Source organism: Babylonia areolata, chromosome 22 (assembly GCF_041734735.1).
Source record: "Babylonia areolata isolate BAREFJ2019XMU chromosome 22, ASM4173473v1, whole genome shotgun sequence".
Taxonomy (NCBI): Eukaryota; Metazoa; Mollusca; class Gastropoda; order Neogastropoda; family Buccinidae; genus Babylonia; species Babylonia areolata.
Window position 1 is genome coordinate 33920531 of NC_134897.1, and position 13761 is coordinate 33934291.

Below are 13761 nucleotides of genomic sequence, written 5' to 3' on the forward strand. Positions count from 1 at the left end.
AAATACGTTGTCAGTTGACACCAAATTAGGCATAAAAATAGGAACAATTCAGTTCTTTCCAGTCATTTTGTTTAAAACAATATTGCAACTCTGGGATGGGCACAAAAAAATAAAAAAGAAGCCTAATTATATGCAAACTGCATTTACTGTTATATTTATATTTTTTGTATTCTCTAAACTTGGCACTTTGACCTCTTATTCTGACACAACAACAAGAGGAGTCATTATTATCATTTTTTGTTCAAACAGGAACTTCTTTTGCTAAGCATGGAATTTTTATTTATTTTGCAAACGTTTGGTGCAGATAGTAAAAAAGGGAAATTACTCTGTAATTAATGCTAGGGGACTTAATTTATCACAAGTGAGTCTTGAAGGCCTTGCCTCTCTTGTTTAAGGATCGGTCGATCAACCAACCATCGAGTCAGGTCACTGTGACAGTGTGAGTTATGGTGGTTCTGCATGGCAAGGTTTTGTCGTTTCCTTTCTTGTGCTGCTTTGTGCTTGTGTTGTATGGTTATGCAGCAGCGTGTTGTGTGCATAACTACGAGAAAATCCGTTCCTGGACTGTGACATTGCCACAACTGAGCTGGATCCAGTTACGTCTTTCGATAAACTGTCACTCAAACAGTGCTGTGAGCAGCGTTGAGAATGGAACTCACGCACGCACGCGCATGCGCGCATACACACATCCTTTCTGCAATCAAGCGAAACAAAACATGGCCCAAGAGAAGTTTAAGGGAGACAAACAAAGCAGGGGCCAGTGAAGTACTCATGCACAATGTCTGAATTAACCCCACCAGACACCCCCACCCAAATCCCTAACACTGAACATATTTTATAAACGCTGGCAGAAATTAAACATGCAGTCTCTCGAAACAAAACTAACGCAGAGACCAGACACTCTAAAATGAAGAGACAATAAACAGCGACCTGTAGATCATCTGCACTGCTACACTGCCGTGCAGGGTTGTTGTTTTTTTCTTAAAGTGGGTTTGGTTGTTGTTGTTTTTTTTTAATTTTTCTTTATTTTTTTAAAACAATTTTATGAAAGTCAATATTACAGGGGGGGGGGGGGGGCGAATTGGTAACAACCTTATCGACAAATCATCAGAGTTAAACAACCAAAGTTTAGTCTCTTCGTTCACATTTCCGAAACAGCTTGACACAACAGACGTGTTCGATTCACCAAGCTGAATATTCAGCTCGGTGGTCTGATGTAATGCCATCATTAATGCAGGACGTCTCAAATAACTAAACATGTAATACAAAAGAAATCTGAAACTATCCAACATTCACACAATAATTTGTATCAGTGAACATCATTCTTTAAATTGTTAATTATACATACATATGTATAATATTTGTATCATTGTGTGTGTGTGTATGTGAGAGACAGACAGACAGAGAGAATATATAAACAAAAGAAAGGCGCAGAAACCATGTTAAAATATTGTTAACAATACAGGAGATGACGTATTCCTCAAAGTAGTAACCAAAACTGTAAATTTAAATAATGCAAGCAAGAAATCCTTCCGTTCATTTTGCCAAACCACGTTAAGCCTTAAACAACAAAAAATTCTTTATAACATGCACACAACGGCGACATAAATAAACGGACACAAATGCTGTTTGTTATGAAATGGAGGGGTGTGAAACAATGGTCTCTGTCCCCTCAGCCTCAGACATCTATCCATTCTTATTTCCAACCCGGTCAAGAAATTCAATGCTATTCTCGTAAATAACACTTGGGGTACTTTAGTATTACTTCTAATGCCTTTTCATCGACACAAGTCTGAGCGTGACATTTCTCTCATTTGTTTTTTTCTCGCCTCGACCAACTCAGGAGAACACCTTATTACCAATGAACCTAAATATACGGCTGATAGTTTCAGCAGAGCATCAAAGAGAAGAAGAACTCCTAATGGAGACAAAGGCAAAGCTAGTCTGAAACATTAGCATATGAATGTAACATTAGCACATGTACAAAACGTGCTGGAGTGCACGGCATGCTTTCTTACCTTCTGCCCCAAATCATCAACAACAAAAAATGAAGTAAAAGAAGTCTCACGTCATTCCAGTAAGACACAACAAACTGACAACATTCATAAATATGCAAAACAAAACAAACACAAGAAAAGCGATTCTAATATACCCGATGCATCGCTTCCGCCTGCAAAACAGAACAAGATCACCTGCTCAGACCACAACTACCACGTTTATATTTTGGTCTATTTAGCGCAACCTTCAGATGCATTCGATTCAGACATGGATTAAATCATAAATGTTCTACACTTATTGAGCCATCAGTATAAGCACAATTTTTTTCTTATTTACTTACCAATGTTCAGAGAGACTGTGCCTGTAATTCCCTTTCAATGATTGTTTAAATTCTCAAAATTCCTGGCAAAAAGATATGCCATTATTTCAAAAGCACTCCAGGATACCACTAGAAATCATATTTTTATATTTCAGGATATACAATTCCGACATGCTTTTCTGTTACCCTCTGTAAACCTGTGTAACTCTTTTGTGCGTGTGTCTACGAATACAGAAGATCAATTACGCATTTAAAGATCCTGTAATCCATGTCAGCATTCGGTGGCTTATGGAAACAAGAACATACCCAGCAAGCACACCGCGAAAACGGAGTATGGCTGCCTATATGGTAGGGTTAAGAATAAACAAACGGTCACACACGTAAAAAGCTGTGTGTGTGTGTGTGTGTGTGTGCGTGCGCGTGTGTGTGTGTGTGCGCGCGCGCGCGCGGGTATAACTGAAACCTGACTGAATGATACTGGAAACGAATGATGAGCGCCCATCTGGCCATAGGCATCTCTCAATCAGCTCTACCCAGGTAGGCAGCCTGTTAAATAAATGACTCTTTGTTTGTAAAGCGCTTACAGTTTGGTCTCTGAGCGAGGAAAGGCGCTATATAAGTATCCATGTCAATCCGTATTAAACAAAAGGCTAAAAAAAAAAAAAATTTAAGTCTGACGCGAACGACTAACCTTTGTTCATGTGCACCACCACAGCACTCCGAATGCCCACTCTGCCTCCATTGTCGGGGTTTCGTATAGTAAGGATGAAATTCTTGTATCCCTGCACACAGGACACTTGGTGGCTTTGTTACTCTGCCAGTGTAAAAAATATATCGTTATATGTTGGTTTTCATATCATGCTTGCATATGCTGCAGTGATGGCATTTTCCCAGAATGCATGAACGTCAGAGTCAAAACGAACACTGAACTGAGCAAAACATTTTCTACCACACACACCGCATCATCCTCAACAAACCATTCCATTCCACGTTCTAACCGTCTCTATATCACCTACCATCCCCACCTCTCTTCCCCACCACAAACCCTTCCGTATCTCCTTCGCTGCCGCTGTCTTGAAAACGTTAAAAGGCAGTTGAACCTGGACGAATTTCTTTCCGTACCTTACTTTGAGTGGCGGTCTGGGCACTAGCTTTTGCAAGGAAACAAAATGCGTGCGGTATATGAGCTTAGCTCATGCCATAAAACCAGAGTGAAATGGATGAGAAAGTTGGCTGTCCCTGGCTGAATGCTCGGGGAGAAAACCACCGCTTCCATTGAATACTGTGGAAAATTCACGTGATGAATCAAACACCAAACGATGCGACACGTCCATAATTATGATACATCATTTGTCACCACATGATGCACTACATGTCAGCTGTCTGCTGTTACATGGCAAGGTGTCAGATTGATTTGGTCACGATTTTGAGTGATCATAAACTTTACACAACCAATCCAATATCATTCCGTTCCATGCGATACTACTACTAGTTCTAAGTTGAATTATACATCTCATTATCATTATTATTGTTATTATTATTATTAGTGTTTCGGGGTGTGTGTGGGGGGGCTGGGGGGGGGGTTGTATATGTGTGCGTGTTTGTGTAATTGTTAAATTACACAGGGAGACGGAGATTGAATTGTAATTCCTACTGGAGTATTACTGCATTTACACGTGCGTGTGGCTTGATAAATAAGCAATCACGCCTGTTCGTCTCTGCAAGTCATCTGCCCAATTTCATACAGCTCCAATATTGGTCTCTTGATTTGTTGTCTTTGCAGTTTATAAATCAAACTATGACAGGTGTTAACGCCTAGCAAATAACCTTTCTTCTGTTTGGGTTGTCACTATAACTGGTCCCGCATCCTTGCTGGTATGTCACCATCACTGGTCCCGCATCCTGGTTAGTATGTCACTATCACTGGTCCCACATCCTAGCTAGTATGTCACTATCACTGGTCCCGCATCCTGGTTGGTATGTCACTATCACTAGTCCCACATACTGGTTGGTATGTCACTATCACTGGTCCCACATACTGGTTGGTATGTCACTATCACTGGTCCCACATCCTGGTTGGTATGTCACCATCATTGGTCCCACATCCTGGTTGGTATGTCACTATCACTGGTCCCGCATCCTTGTTGGTATGTCACTATCACTGGTCCCGCATCCTGGATCGGTTTTGGGGGCGCTGCACTACTAAACGCACCACCGATATTTTCCATTTATGGAGGTCGTGGGATATGACTCGAGTTTCCGCAAAGCTCCTATCTATCCGCTCAGTGGTTGTCACTATCACTGGTCCCACATCCTGGTTGGTATGTCACTATCACTGGTCCCACATCCTGGTTGGTATGTCACTATCACTGGTCCCACATCCTGGTTGGTATGTCACCATCACTGGTCCCACATCCTGGTTGGTATGTCACTATCACTGGTCCCGCATCCTGGATCGGTTTTGGGGGCGCTGTACTACTAAACGCACCGCCGATATTTTCCATTTTTGGCGGTCGTGGGATATGACCTGAGTTTCCGCAAAGCTCCTATCTGTACGCTCAGTGATGTCGTCTGCCTGTTTCGTTCGCTGTCTGTCTCGTTTTCTCTTCCACTGCACTGATCCGGGAAGGATGATCTTGGAGAGCTCGTCAGATCGTGTTACGTGGCCATACCGTCTCATTTCATTTTTTTCCACTTTTATTAGCAGGTATTTATACCGAATAACGCACTGCCTGATGGTTTTCCTGATTTCTTCATTTGTTATTTGGTCCTACTATGAGATACCGAAGAATCTCCTGAAGCATCTCATTTCCACTGCTTGCATCCTCCTCAAAAGCTCTGTTGTAAGAGTCAAGCACTCGCATGCATGCAAGAAAATAGAGACAGACAGTGCTCACAGGGGCAACGGGTTTGTTCTGAGACTGTTCTTGTCTCTCCATATGGGCTCCAGTCCTGCGACTGCTGTTGTAGTCTACGCAGCTCTTGTCAGTATTTCGGTCTTAGACCCTTCATCACTTACGATGGTGCGAAGACTGAACACTGCTTCACTGTTCATAGCTTTTGTCCGCTGACACTGATCTTGGTCTTGAATGGGTTCTCCATGTGTGCTGAGTTTCGTCTTCTCGGCGCTGATCTTTATTCCGTACTTCGTTATGTTTCTCCCATGCCGTACGCCAGTTCTGCCAGTTCTTTCTCACTGCCTGCCAGCCCACCAATATCATCAGCAAATCGGAGATTTGTGATGGTTCGTCCTCTGATGTTCACTGAGCCAGTGTCCTTCGAGGGCATGAGTCATTATACATTCCAGGAAGTGTAGGACGTAGAAGACAACGTTAATGGACACCAACTGACATGTGGAACCTGTCGCCAACAGTTCCTTGAACGAGGATTGCACTGTAGGCTCTTGCGTAAACCTATCTAATGATGTTCATCAGCCTTTGGCCCATGTTTTACTTATTCATGGTTGTCCACTGTGCATCATGCTAAACTCGATCAAATGCCAGACTAAAGTCGATGAAGACTGATGTTTAGTTGGTGTTAGCTCTATTTTTTCACAGACCACGAAGGTTGAAAATATGTTCTGTGGCGTTTATCCCACAGTGGAACCCAGCTTGTTCTTCTACATCGACTTCTTTTGCCTGTGGTCTGAGTCTGTTCAGGATTACTTTGAGCATGGCTGATCATAATGGAAGGTCTATAATTTTGGCACAGTTGTACGTTGCCTTTCTTGGATAGAGCAACAACTAGAGACTATGTCCACGTTGTTGGCAATTCTCCAAACTGTCAGATTTTGTTTCAGATTCTGGTAAAGACATCTGTCACTGCCTCTCTTCCTTGTTTTATCCGTTCAGCTGTTTGGTATACAAAGTGACAACTGGAGAAAATGACATCGCTGACACTGTACACACGTCTGAAGATTGTGCCCGTGTGCATGGTACCTGCCGACAGCACACTTCCACAGCTAGTGTCTGGAATTTTATTTTATTTTGTTTTGTTGTTGTTGTTTCTTGTTGTTAACGTGGTCTTGGGGAGTGTTTGTCTTTATTTCGTCTTGAGCACAACAGAGCTGCAGTGCTGCCTTCTTTGCAAATAAAAAAAAATCTGTTATTGGAATTCTTATGACTCAGCCGTCAACCATCCCCCCTCTTCAAGCAAATCATATTACTTTTAAAAAATATGCTTCACAACACGTTTGCTCATGACTGTGTAATTGGCCGATTTTCAGCATGACTGTCTATGCGAGCGTGTGTGTGTATTGTTCGTGAATGTATACCGCACGTATGTGCATGCTTACATATATGTATAGACGCGAGATTGTGTGTGTGCTTACGTGTGAGTGTGAGTGGGGGGCAGGGGGGGGCGTGTGTATGCGTGCGTGGATGTGTGTGTCTGTGTGTGTGTGTGTGTGTGTGTGTGTGTGTGTGTGGGAGGGGGGGGGGTTAATGCGGATGCGTGTGTGTGCGTGTGCTTCTGTATACATGCTTGAGTGTGCGCGCGATTACAAGAGATCGTAAGAGCGAGTGATAATGCATACTCGCTTGGACTATGTGTGTACTCAACGGGCACCATTTCTTCTTCGACTTCTGCTTACCATTATTATTATTATCAACAACATGATCATTATCATCGCTGTTCATGTCGAATTTTGACAGTTGTCTTGAGAGGAACGTGCTCACGGCAAGTCTGCACCAAATGACCTCCCTACACCATTCCCCTCCCCACCTCACTCCCAAACACACACACACACACACACACACACACAGATACACACAAACACCTGTAGAAAGGGTCTTCACATTTTCTTACCTTAGACGCAGTGTTGACGAAGATGGTGATGCTCTTGGCCGTCTCCCCGTGCTCGAACTGCAGGACACCGTGTCTCTCCAGGAAGTCCGCGTCATTGTTGAAATCTTTATCTCCAATCGCCGTCCCGTCTCTTTATTTCACACACACACACACACACACAGAGTTGTTATTATCTTTCACTGCTGCCCCTTTTTCTATGGAGAAAAAAACAATGGGGAGTAAAACTTCTTTTTTAACCATGACTCCTCCTAGTCCTGTCAACATTGAAATCTTTTAAGTCTGCTCTGAAAACGCATCTTTTCCAACAACAGTAGTAGCCCGTTTTCCTCACTAGCCTTTGTCCTTGCAGTAGAATCATTAGCCATCAAGATAAGGAACAGTGACATATCTGGAATACAAGTACCACATCCAAATGAAAACAACACTGCAAGCATCAAAATACAACAGATGGCAGACGACACAACTCTGTTTCTGAAGAATGAGAATGGCATTAGCAAGGGAACAACTATTTTGAAACAAATTACCGGTTTTTCAGTCTTAAAGCTAAAACTAAGGTTCTAGCAGTGGGCGATATATGTAAACAAAATTTGACTACTCTATTCGAAATAGTAGAGACAATAAAAATCTGAAGGATTGTCTTTACAAAAGACAAAATGGCAATAGAAGTAGAGGAAAATAGGAAAACCAGGAAAAAATATTAATCACAAAGATAAAAGACCTCAACATACACAGTAAAGTAGTATTGACTGAATATGTTTAACATGGTACAGTTGCAAAATATTTTTTCATCTACAATGGGTTGGGAAGTTACATAACAGAAGATCATAAAAATGGTCTTTAATTCTCCTTTTTGGCAGTTTTCTAAAATTGCCTCTGCCGATGAGTCATTCGAAATAAACTGTTCTAAAATGAAGATCCAAGGTATCTCGCTAATAAAAAAAATATTTTGGAAAGAAATTTTACTTACGTATTTGGATAATGAAACAAATGCAAAAAGTCAGTGTGTTAGCAAAAGGCATCGTTATAAACAATACCTAGTTAATTATTATGATAATTAAATACAAACAGAAAGTGCTTAATTTCTTAAAATGGCGAGGAGTGGTTTCATAAAAAAAATTAGTGACATTGTCAGTATACAGGAAAAGCGTTTTATGACGCTAGACGAAATACAAAATCAGCTTGATCAAAACAGGGCAATAACGTTATTTCAGTACAACGCTATATTAAATGCAATTCCACAAACTTGGATAAACTGGATCAGAAATGGTGAAATACATCTGGAAACAGAGAATCATATCACTGAAGCGAACTGTTTTGTCGCAAAACCAAAACAAATCAAAGCATCCCTGCTCCAAAAAAAAAAAAAAGTAATAGTATACCACTGACACCAATTGCGGTCGAATTGTGGAATAGAAAATTCCATTTTTACTATAATGAATGGGTTTGGCTCATGCCAAGGCGGGTAACAAAAGAAGTGCGATTGCGTGAGTTGCAATGGAAGTTACTGCACAATCTGTATCCTTCTAAAATTCTGCTTCACAAAATGGATGAATGTGACTCGGTGTTTTTTAATTGCTGCTCGAACACAGTGGATGTCATCGAACGCTTTTTCTTTGAATGCCCATCTGTAGGAAAATTCTGGAAATACATTGAATATATTGTATTTCCAACAGTGGACAAGAAAATTCATTTCTAACTGATGTGTTGTTTGGTCATAATGAGAACGAAGGATCTTATATAAACCAATGAATTAATCAAGTTCTTTTAGCGGGTAAAATGTGCATCAGTAAGGTAAAAAAGACTATGTCTTCCTACAGTATAAAATGGCTTCTGAACAGGAAACACAACTCAGAAAATTAATTTAGAAGTAGGATCATATCACACTTGACCTGGGTTTGTATGCTCTGTAAAAAATGTCATTGCCTATGTTTGTTGTATGGTGTCGCCATGACTTTTTTTCTTTTCTTTTTTTAATGTATAGTTTCACAGGTAAATCCGTATAACGACCACAAAAGAAAGATGCTACTGTATGAATGCAAGAATTGTGAAATGGATGGTCGAGAGAAGAGGAATAAAGACTGCTGTGGAAAAAAAACAACGAAGAAATAAGTTGCATGTTTTGTTGTTGTTGTTTTGAGGGAATTTTCTTTACCTTGATGTGATCTGGTTTTTGGTGAATGTTTTGTTGTGGATGGCTGTTTGTCGTGTGTGTGTGGCGAGGTGCTGGTGAATGTCCGTTCGTTCGTGTGTGTGTGCGTGCCTGAGTGCGTGTTGCAGGGATGTGTTTTCTGGAGGGCGTCATGGGTGGGTGGGTGGTTACCAAAGCACAGTTGCGTGAGTATTTTCTGGCACGTGCTTCCGTGTGTGTGTGTGTGTGGGGGGGGGGTCATGCGGGGCGAGGGGGGGCAGGGGGCGAGGGGGGAGGGGGATGGACGGGGGAGGGCGTAGGGGGGTGGAGAAGAGTACTGACGGGGAGGCGGTGAGTGGGGAACGAAATGTAAAGCGCCTTGAGCAGTATTTCTAGAGAAACGCGCTATATAAATGTCATTATCATTATTATGTTTGAACCCCAACCCTCCTCTAACTCTTCCTTCTTTTCTTCGTGTTGGTGAGGTTTCTGCAAATCTCTGTGAAAGACAATGTTTTATTGTTGTTGTTGTTATCTCACCTACCTTCCTTGCTTCACATTTGCAGGCAGTCTTGAAATCCACATGCATAGTGCACAAACGCATGTACACATATACAGACTCACACTATATAAAAACGTATACCGTCGGTCAAATATGAAAATACGACCGTGTACATCGACTTGCATAACTGATACAGGAATGTGTTACGAAGTGTAACTGTTTTGGTTAGGTTCGCTTTTTAACGTTCTGTGTATTAACCTTTATCAGTTTGTGTACGCATACACTTGTCAACATGTACACATCTACGCGTGGACCCACACATGTGCGTACAACCATCAGAATCTCTGAAAACTATCCTATCCTCGTTTTGTGCGTGTGTGTGCTTTTCTTCTTGTGTTTTTCTTTCGAAAAGGCAAATGGAACAAGGCAAACTAGAGAAACGAAAAGGACAACAGCAGGACTTACAAAAAGATTTTTTTTACGCGTTATGAGGTTTTCTTTTAAATTCCATTTTTTCATACAAGATGATCACATTAATGATTCTATATCACATTAATACAGGTTCAATCCGAGATAATGCTCAAAGATGGATTTCATTTTTTATTAGACGCGAACGTACGTAAACTACATCAAGACATACATAAAGCGACACATACATATGAAGGCACGCACAAATGCACACACACACACGTGTGCGTATCATGTCTGCACATAAGAAACCGATGATTCATGACCGAAAGAAAAAAAAAGGAAAAATATGTGGGCATTTTCCTGTTTCTTCGTGTAGAATGAAAAAACACCTCGTATGATGTTACATATTACGTCAGTTAAAAGTTCATAGCCATGGTTTTTCGGTCTTGTTATACTGTTATTTTGTTAAACATGCACATCATCAAACAAAGGTGTGTAATACAACCAACTATTGATAAATTTAATGTAATCACAGTTAATCATTTATAGCAATATGCTTTTCAATGTGAAATCGTGTTTTTAAGTGTTATAAAAAAAAAAAGGAATTATAAATGGTATGCATTCATTCATTTAATATCTGTAAATGAAATATTTTGCAAGTTGAGCAATAATGTCATAAACATCTGTCTTGAAAAATAAAAAGATAATATAAATGAAACAGTGGCTCACATGGTGGAATACTCCAGGCTGACCGCGCCTTCAAATCCGTGTTCACGGATGACCCGTACTGTCGCCAAACCGTCCTTCATGTTGGCGTAGTAGGTGCTCTCCTCAAACAGAAACTCCCCAGGCTCTGAAACCCACCGTGCCAGGTTCAGACCCATTATGCTTGGATATATGTAACCAAAGGGAACATTTTTGTTCTCCATTCTACTGCGTCGTTCAAATGTTCAAAATACACAACAGGAAAAATACAAAACAGGCATTGCACTGCACTGCATTGCACTGCATTGCATTGCACTGTGATGTACAATTCCCAGTCACAAAAATAGTTCTGTGCAAAAGTCCGGCCGCGAAATGACAGAGAGATAAAGAGAGAGAGAGAGAGAGAAAGAGAGACAAAGAGAGAGAGAGAGAGACGGACAGGCAGAGAGGGAGGGAGGGAGGAACAAAGAGACAGAAATCAAAGATTTTAATTTCCGCATTGTAATGAAAATTATCATTATATTGCACATAGCGCTATGACAGAAGCAACATCGAGCTCTTAGCGCTTTTCAAATCCAATAATTCAATACATAAGATGAAGTAGAAACACAAAAAAGAGTCGTAAAAATACAGTTATAAACATCATAAATGGTCAACCTAAGAAGCAGCATACACTCTCGATCCAAAATCTCAATCTCACACTTCTCCAGCACACATAAAAGAAAACACAGTTAGAAAACGAAAATAAAAACACATGAAAAATTAGATATGAGCAATCACAGTTAAACTTTTTTTGTCATGGAAGCAGAGTCGCATTTTACAAAAAATTTTACACATCAATTTCAGGGTACAGTTTGGCCTCGGCCAATTTATATCCCCTGGGCCACTTTATAACCCCACACCCCCTCTTTTTCTCTGAAATACATTGATATTTGATGGGTGTGAATATTGCCAACATTTACAGCCTTAAAATGAAGTTTATGCGAACTGCAATGGATTTTTGTACACATTTACCTTCAAAGGGAAACAAGTATGTTTATCTCCATAGTCGGTTTGTTCATGTGTGTGTGTGTGAGGGGGCAGGGGGGTGCGCAATTATGTGAATGTGTGTGTGTGTGTGTGTGTGTGTGTGTGTGCGAGAGAGAGAGAGAGAGAGAGAGAGAGAGAGAGAGAGAGAGAGCGTGCGCTCGTGTGTGTGTGTGTGTGTGTGTGTGTGTGGTATACGTTACTTATTTGAGTTCATTTCACTCTGAAATTTTTGGACGGTTTATGCTAATATTAGTTAATATTATTATCATAGCTTTTGTACATATTTGCAACCATGTTTTTTGTGAAATACACTAAATCAAATCATTGTTCCTTTCTTATTACGCTTTTGCAATCATTGTAAAACTTCTTGAGCATTTCGAGGCACTACATAAATTTCCATTATAAATAAAATTATCATTATTGACAAAAATGTGATACAGACTGGCTGGGTGAGCAAAGTCAGGGGGTTTATTCCGGCCTGGAGGGGTATGGCATGGCCTAGGCTGGTTTAAGCCCGGGGGTTAAAGTAGCCTAGGCTACATTATACTCTGGATATAAACTAGCCAGGGGTAGAGTTCGGCCTGCTACACCAGCCTTTCAGGTACAAGCCTGGCTTACCATCATCATCCATGATTGTGATGCGGGTAATGCTGGGATCGCCCAGCTTCCCACCTCCTGTGGGGTTCTTCAGGATGAAGTAGAAGTCCACGTCGCAGCCTTGCTGCTTGCCTTGCAAGATGGGTATTTTCACCACCTTCGCGTAGTCACACTCGTCGAAGGTCTACCACACCAAGTAGGCAGCTCAATATAACACTTTTTTTTTTAATCATACATGTATATGTATAGGCTATCTACATTTTTGTGTCCGAGAAATTCCAAGATGTATGTTGGACTCTGAGTGCAAACGAACATAAAAAAGTATATAAAGCCGTTGGACTCTGAGTACAAACGAACATAAAAAATATATAAATCCGTATCCCTGTGTCCACTGTTTCGTGGGTGAACGTAGCATTTCCCACCTTTCAACACCATGCGGTCACCAACACCTCTCCTACATTTCTCTATTGACAAGGATATGAATTCACTGCCCCGATGCCTATGGGCCCTTACTGTCCCGATGGCTATGGGACCTTCCACCTCAACCTCGATTCTCTATCTTATTCGCTCTCCCTCCCCAGTTAAAATCCCCATCTTCAGGTCCTCATCAACCGTCCTATCATCCATTACCAGTCTTGCTTTCTGGTGCTGTTGACTGATGATCGCCGAGTAACGGAGGGAACGGGAAAACATTCAACACAGACCCCCACTTCAATCTCCCCTCCTCCCGAATTTCTTTCATTGAACTGAGCTCCCCGTGCCGTGCAGAAAGTACCATGTCTCAGTTGAGACTGAAAAAAGAAAGCCACATACAAAAAATCAACGTTCTAAAAATCTATACAGACTTTCCACTGGAAGATAAACAGAGAAGAAAAAAAATCCCTTACTAATCCACACACACACACACACACACACACACACACACACACACAAGTCCCAGTCCACCACCACTGACCATCGTGCCCGTGGTGGCAACGAAGTCCTTATCGGCCTTGGCTGTTCCTTCTCGGGTCTCGTACTCCACGGTGACCTCGCCTGGTATGACTCTGCCAATAGGATCCGTGGGTGACTGCCTGGGGGTTAGCACCATGGCGCGACCCCCATCCCCGGACATTTGCTCATCGCCGTCTACCATACCGTTCTTCAAACAAACAAATAAACAAACAAACAAAAAGAAGTAGTAGTAGTAGGAGGAGGAGGAATAGCAGTACTAGTAATTTTTAAGCAGATTTGTAAAACATTTCTTAAACAAAAAAAGGATTAGAC

At 41.3% G+C, this 13761-nt stretch overlaps 1 protein-coding gene across 1 annotated transcript in view; it reads right to left on the minus strand.

Moving 5' to 3' along the window:
• Positions 1 to 13761, minus strand: part of LOC143297106 (sodium/calcium exchanger 2-like) — an 85527-nt gene that overhangs the window by 16083 nt on the left and 55683 nt on the right. Inside the window, exons 9-14 of the mRNA XM_076609278.1 lie at positions 13451 to 13636; positions 12517 to 12679; positions 10894 to 11017; positions 7124 to 7253; positions 3009 to 3099; positions 2153 to 2170 (exon numbers count right to left, since the gene is read on the minus strand). Coding sequence (XP_076465393.1) covers positions 2153 to 2170; positions 3009 to 3099; positions 7124 to 7253; positions 10894 to 11017; positions 12517 to 12679; positions 13451 to 13636 — 712 coding nt within the window. The remainder of the gene's footprint in view (positions 1 to 2152; positions 2171 to 3008; positions 3100 to 7123; positions 7254 to 10893; positions 11018 to 12516; positions 12680 to 13450; positions 13637 to 13761) is intronic.